At 39.3% G+C, this 7,500-nt stretch overlaps 1 protein-coding gene across 4 annotated transcripts in view; it reads left to right on the top strand.

The window, feature by feature from the left end:
- The first annotated feature begins 226 nt into the window (after window positions 1-226).
- The window catches only part of nmi (N-myc (and STAT) interactor), an 11,348-nt gene continuing 4,074 nt past the window's right edge, over window positions 227-7,500 (top strand). The window contains exons 1-7 of one of the 4 annotated variants that reach the window (XM_061034434.1): window positions 227-347; window positions 420-462; window positions 600-644; window positions 2,812-2,970; window positions 3,059-3,175; window positions 5,800-5,962; window positions 6,094-6,200. In XM_061034434.1, the coding sequence (XP_060890417.1) occupies window positions 436-462; window positions 600-644; window positions 2,812-2,970; window positions 3,059-3,175; window positions 5,800-5,962; window positions 6,094-6,200 (618 nt within the window). In that variant the 5' untranslated portion in view covers window positions 227-347; window positions 420-435. Of the gene's footprint in view, window positions 463-596; window positions 645-2,811; window positions 2,971-3,058; window positions 3,176-5,799; window positions 5,963-6,093; window positions 6,201-7,500 lie in introns of all 4 variants that reach the window. The other 3 variants (XM_061034432.1, XM_061034433.1, XM_061034431.1) reach the window with 3 other exon arrangements.

Below are 7,500 nucleotides of genomic sequence, written 5' to 3'. Positions count from 1 at the left end.
TTATAGCATTCACTTACTGTACAATTTTTAAGTACTTTATACCAAAAGAGTACTTTGGAGGTATTGAATACCCTTCACTGGGACACCAACATTCAGTTTTCCAGGTGTAATGTGTGAAAACAGAGAGACATAATGATGGCAGAACTTGGAATCACAGTCTGGAGGCGGAGCTGTAATTATGGCATACTTGGCCTTCCATACAGCAGCGCTCGTCATGCTGTTTACTTCACTTTAACTTTCACTTTTGATTCTGATTCAGTAGGTAACGTTCCTGCTCCGCTCTCGGGACTTTTTGTTCCTCAAAAACTAACTGGACGATAAAATCAGACCGCAGGTCTAAAGAACAGATAGACTGCCGTGAGGAGAGAATTTATTTAAAGCAGTTGATTTCATTCCGTTGCTGAACAGTTTCGTCTCTGTGTTTCAGGTCGGATCATGGCTGACATGACGAAAAAGGGCGAGGTAAGAGTTATGAAGCCTTAATAAAGAGATTAATGTTCTTTACATATCCTTTGGCTTCATTTACACACAGTTATAATTTATATTTAAACAAGTTGTCTCTTTATTTACAATGATATCCCTGTTTGATTTGTGAGGAGGACCTTCAGCTGGAAGAGGCAAAGAAAGAGCTGCAGACGTGGAAGGTAAGAAAGTTACAATTCACACATCCTCCGTCAGCGCCGCCCCCCTTATATAACACTGTTATTACTTATTACTACTTTATTATTGCTTTCACTTGGTACTTATGCTTCTTATATTGTTATTACTATTTTTATTTTATTTTATATTGTGAACTTATCTGTACTTCCTACTGATTTTTGGTGTTATGAGCAACTGTAGCAACAAATTACCCCCTAACCCTTAAGTATTTCTGATTCTGATTCTGGCCTATCACCTACAAACCACCTGACCTATTTTAATTTGTGGGGGAAAAACAACAATTATAAAGTCAAGAGTCAAGATACAAGACAAGGCACCACTGAGTAAAAAAAAACCTCTTGCTCAGCATTATCAGTGTCCATCTAGACTTAAAGCCCACAGCTGAATACAACAGGTTCACTCTCATTCTCTGAGGGTTAGTCCTAACCTAACCCTAACCCTAAGAACTAAAGTAGACGTGTCAGTTCATGGGAATGAGGATATAGAAGGAATTAAAGCCGAGGTATTACACACATCATGAACATTTTAATGATACTGAAATAATCGAAATATACTAGGCGTCATCATGCACCCTCACTAGTTGGCACCAGAATTACTAGTGGATTGAAAGTATTATGAATATTTTGGCCTTTGATGCTGCTCTGATGTCATGCTCAAACTGCAACACAGCCACCCTAGCCAGTGCTGTAGCCACAGACTTGCTGTAGCTAAGGCCAGGCTCCTGCCCTCGCTGCTCTACAATCCAGATGTTAACATTCAACGGATAGCATCTCATAGGATCAGCACAGATTTGACGGTATTTTCATCTGGATGATGGACTTGTATGTAGACTGTTTCAGGTTAAAACTGGCAGATCAACTGGGGTAATGCATATTCACATTTAGCAAGTGGATGATGACAATTGTGTGCATTTCATGGCATTCATCTGTCACTTTTTTGTGGTTTATGATATAAAAAGATGACATCCCCACTAGGGCTGGCCAATTAGATGAAGCTAAAGCTATTTATTAGCTACTCTCTGATTCATTCATTCCAATTTAGTTGAGGGGAAAAAAAACTTTTTAAAATTTATTTTGGAGTTAGAAGGTTGTAAACATAAGTGTTTTCGAAACATTGAGAACAGCAGACAGACAGAAACTGTTTCATGCTCTTTATTTCTACTTGTTTATTGCAGTTCATATCGTTATTTTTATTTATTTTTTCTATACTTAAACTGTGCAATCTGTTGAAAACTGGACAATATTTATACATCAAATGTGCAATGTATACATGAACCGTGCAATATCTATGCTGTTAATCCATCAGTGTATTCATATTTGTAAATATTGTTTATTATATTATATATATATATATATATATATATATTATATATATTTATATTTGTTGCACTTGAACATAGCTTTTAGGAGAATTCATAAAGGACTTAGGGAAAGGTGATCGCGTTGCTCTGACAATCTGTCCACATTTCCACTAGGCCACGTCATTAAAGTGACGGGCCGGCGGAGGTTAATGACGTGGGTCCGCCGTGTTGAAACTACAATGTTCAGATAATGGACTACAAAAAGATCATCTAAAAAACTTTCCCCTGTGCCTTCTTACCGGTGAAATAATCCTGATTACCACGAGGAAGTGAAATAAAAGAAATATAGACTACGAATAAGAAAAGAGAAACCATCAGCTTCCTCTCCACTCGTACATCAACATCAGAATAAATATTATTACATTTATGAAAGATAAACAGAATCACTCAGTTAGGAACCTTCCTAAGAAAATAAGACAATTAGGACGCACCCTTTGTGTTCACACAGCGAGCGCTGCAGCCCGTCTCCGGGCACCAACAGCACTGCGCTCTGCTTCCTTTCATAAACGCTGCTAGTCTATTTTTGCCGGAGTACGCTGCAGGCACGCATCAAGCTGGACAGAATATGACAGGAAGTCAAGACGTACAGTATATATATATATAAATATATATATATATACTGTACATATATGTTTATGATAAGGCTTTATTTCATTTGTGTTGTTTACAGATAAATCCTTGTTATTGTCATAATCAGATCATATAATCTTCATTATCATCATCAGGATCTATTTACTGCCTAAAATGTCTCACTGTCTTTTCTCTTTGACTACTTCCTGGTGCCCTTTCAGAATAAAACAAAGGAGGCGGAGGATGTCATAGCCAGGCTGACTCTGGAGAAACTTGATGAGGAGGAGGTGAAGACGAAGGCTCAGCAGGAGATGATGGCACGCTTCAAAGAGCAGGAGAAGTTGAAGGAGGAGTTCAATGAGAGGAAGATGGAGGTGCAGGTACAGTCGACTGCGACACCTGACGAGATGGTGAAGAAAAGAAAACGACACAAACTCTAATTATCTCTTTTATCATTTTTTCATTTAGAAAGAGATCAATGACCTCAGCAAACAAAATCAGAATCTGATCGACAACCTGAACAAATGTCGAGACAAACTGCAGAAGAAGAAGAACGAGTGCACCAAACTCAAGCAAAAGTTCAAGGTCAGGACGACCTCAATAAATCAATCAGTCAATCAGTCAGTCAGTCAGTCAATCAGTCAGTCAATCACTCAGTCAGTCAGTCAATCAGTCAGTCAGTCAGTCAGTCAGTCAGTCAGTCAGTCAGTCAGTCAATCACTCAGTCAGTCAGTCAGTCAATCACTCAGTCAGTCAATCACTCAGTCAGTCAGTCAATCAGTCAGTCAGTCAGTCAGTCAATCAGTCAGTCACTCAGTCAGTCAATCAGTCAGTCAATCAGTCAGTCAGTCAGTCAATCAGTCAGTCAATCACTCAGTCAGCCAGTCAGTCAATCAGTCAGTCAGTCAGTCAGTCAATCACTCAGTCAGTCAGTCAGTCAATCACTCAGTCAGTCAATCACTCAGTCAGTCAGTCAGTCAGTCAATCAGTCAATCAGTCAGTCAGTCAGTCAGTCAATCAGTCAGTCAGTCAGTCAGTCAATCACTCAGTCAATCACTCAGTCAGTCAATCACTCAGTCAGTCAGTCAGTCAGTCAATCAGTCAATCAGTCAGTCAGTCAGTCAGTCAATCAGTCAGTCAGTCAGTCAGTCAATCAGTCAGTCAATCAGTCAATCAGTCAGTCAGTCAATCAGTCAGTCAGTCAGTCAATCAGTCAGTCAGTCAATCACTCAGTCAATCAGTCAGTCAGTCAATCAGTCAATCAGTCAGTCAGTCAGTCAATCAGTCAATCACTCAGTCAGTCAGTCAGTCAATCAGTCGGTCAGTCAGTCAGTCAATCAATCAGTCGGTCAGTCAGTCAGTCAGTCAATCACTCAGTCAGTCAATCAATCACTCAGTCAGTCAGTCAGTCAGACAGTCAGTCAGTCAGTCAATCAGTCAGTCAGTCAGTCAATCAGTCAATCAGTCAGTCAGTCAGTCAATCACTCAGTCAGTCAGTCAGTCAGTCAGTCAATCAATCAGTCGGTCAGTCAATCAATCAGTCGGTCAGTCAGTCAGTCAGTCAATCACTCAGTCAGTCAGTCAGTCAGTCAGACAGTCAGTCAGTCAGTCAGTCAATCAGTCAATCAGTCAGTCAGTCAGTCAGTCAATCACTCAGTCAATCACTCAGTCAGTCAATCACTCAGTCAGTCAGTCAATCAGTCAGTCAGTCAATCAGTCAGTCAATCAGTCAGTCAGTCAGTCAGTCAGTCAGTCAGTCAATCAGTCAATCAGTCGGTCAGTCGATCAGTCGGTCAATCGGTCAGTCGGTCAGTCAGTAAGTCGATCAGTCAATCAGTCGGTCAGTCGGTCAGTCAGTCGATCGGTCGATCGGTCGGTCAGTCGGTCAGTCGATCAGTCGGTCAGTCAGTCAGTAAGTCGATCAGTCAATCAGTCGGTCAGTCAGTCAGTCAGTCCGTCAGTCAATCAGTCAATCAGTCAATCAGTCAGTCAATCAGTCGGTCAGTCAGTCAATCAGTCGGTCACTCTCTCTGTACCCTTTCATGACGTATTCATATAGATTTTAAATTCTAAATATCAAACTTGTTGGAATGAATTGGGGTCCCCCGACGATCTCTGATGTTAAGATTTGATCTTTATACGACTCAGAGATCATTTGGCAGATAGACGGTTCAGAGTAACCCTGCGGGACTTGAAGCAGTCAGTAGAGCGAGTGTGGTTGGGTCTGATAGTTCAGTTCAACAGAGATGTTAAATAAGATGGTGTACGTCCAATACCAGATTTATAATTAAAGACTTACAGACAGTAAGTGATAAGGTAAGTGAGTCAGTGATAAACTGAGTCGAGGGTTTTAAGAGTGGAAGAAGAGGCATGCCTATGGATGTTATCGCCATAATCAAGCACTGACAAAATAACTGCTTCAACAATACATTTCCTTCCATCAGGAGGGAAGTTAGCTCTGTTTCTGTACAGAAATCCAAAGTTTACCAGTGAGATTTTCCACATGATGTTTAAAAGTAAAAGATTCGTCCAGCCAAATGCCAAGATATTTATATACTCTGACCCTTTAAATACGGCTGCCATTTAGTGTGGATAATTGTAGACTGTTGAAAACAGTGTCTCTGGCTTTGGTGAAGGTCATGTATTTGGTTTTGCTAGCATTAAGGACCAGTCTTAAGCTGATAAACGCCTTCTGAAGAGTGAAGCAGAACAATGCAGTACAATATCGTCCGTGTAAAGATGAATGTTACAGTCCGTGGTAAACGAAACAACATTGTTAATATAGATTGTAAATAATATGGGGCCCAGAACTGACCCCTGTGGAATGCCTTTTGTTAATGACAGAAATTTAGACTGAATAGTTCCAGCCTTTACACACTGATCTATCAGACAGGTAGTTCTGGAACCATTTACGTGTTGGGGTCAAACCCAATGTTACACAGTATCTGAATGAGAAGACCATGATCGACAGCATCAAACGCTTTTGACAAGTCAACAAAAACAGCAGCACATTGCATTTTCTTGTCTACACTATTGACAATATCATTAACAACTAAAGTGACAGCAGAGGCAGTACTGTGTATAGATCTGAAGCCTGACCGATGAGGGCTTAAGACAAGATGCGTCCTGCGGTCTGAGCCAGGCTTAAATCAGCATCATCTGAACACGGGTTCAGTTATTGATTCAATTTGTGTTCCTCCATCCGACAGATCTACGCTCAGATCCCAGACTCTGAGGTTGAATTCAGTGCTCGGAGTGACAAGCAGGTAGAGGACGAGGATCAGCCAATCAGAGGAGAGTTTGTCATTGTTCAGAGAGTATCTGCTCCTCTGAAGAAGGGTCAGGCGCTCATCACGTTTGAGGAGGAGACAGGTATGCAGGACTGAGTCGGACAGTTTAATACAGTTTATTTTTTATATGAATGAAAACAGAACTCATGGATGAAGCATGTACAGACACAGTATGTATGTATAAAGGTTCACTTGTATGCCTGTGTCCTGCAGTTGCGTCTCAGATTCTGATGATGGCGATGTGTTCTGTGGCCTGTGATGCTCAGATCATGGATGTGAAGCCAGAGAGAATCACTATGGATCCTTCTGTCAAGTTTGAGGTTTGTCTAGGTCCATAAATATCAACAAACATTCACACCGTTTAATATGAATGCAAAGAAAATATATTTTTATGTTCTCCTATGGAAAGCCATTTGAACATTTATGTCATATCCTAGATTTTCCTTTATTCAGATCCCCCCAATGCAGCAGCAGGACCCGGGGTCCACTTACAACAAACCTGCTACAATCATAGAACAAACATACAACAAACATACAAAGTGTACATACAGTGTAACATATAGTATTTAAATACAGTGTTTACATACAGTCTTACAGACAGTGTGTACTCCCGGTGTTTAAATACAGTGTACATACAGTGTTTACATACAGTGTTAACATACAGTGTACATGCAGTGTTTAAATACAGTGTTTACATACAGTGTACATACAGTGTTCACACACAGTGTTTACATACAGTGTTACCTACAGTGTTTACATACAGTTTTTACATACAGTGTTTACATACAGTGTTCACACACAGTGTTTACATACAGTGTACATACAGTGTTTACATACAGTGTACATACAGTTTTTACATACAGTCTACATATAGTGTTTACATACAGTGTACATGCAGTGTACATAGTGTTTACATACAGTGTACATACAGTTTTTACATACAGTGTACATACAGTGTTTACATACAGTGTTTGCATACAGTTTTTACATACAGTGTTTACATACAGTGTACATACAGTGTTTACATACAGTGTACATACGGTGTTTACATACAGTTTTTACATACGGTATTTACATACAGTGTACATACAGTTTTTACATACAGTGTTTACATACAGTGTTTACATACAGTATAAATACAGTGTTTACATACAGTTTTTACATACAGTGTTTACATACAGTTTTTACATACAGTATACATACAGTTTTTACATACAGTGTTCACACACAGTGTTTACATACAGTGTACATACAGTTTTTACATACAGTCTACATATAGTGTTTACATACAGTGTACATACAGTGTTTACACACAGTTTTTACATACAGTGTTTACATACAGTGTTTACATACAGTATACATACAGTTTTTACATACAGTGTACATACAGTTTTTACATACAGTATACATACAGTTTTTACATAGTGTTTACATACAGTGTACATACAGTGTTTACATACAGTATACATACAGTTTTTACATACAGTGTACATACAGTGTTTACATACAGTATACATACAGTTTTTACATACAGTGTTTACATACAGTGTTTACATACAGTGTACATACAGTGTTTACATACAGTGTTCACACACAGTGTTTACATACAGTGTTACCTAC

This window comes from Labrus mixtus, unplaced genomic scaffold (assembly GCF_963584025.1).
Source record: "Labrus mixtus unplaced genomic scaffold, fLabMix1.1 SCAFFOLD_127, whole genome shotgun sequence".
NCBI lineage: Eukaryota > Metazoa > Chordata > Actinopteri > Labriformes > Labridae > Labrus > Labrus mixtus.
Note: the sequence above shows the minus strand (reverse complement) of the source record. Positions and strands in the feature narration are given on the sequence as shown.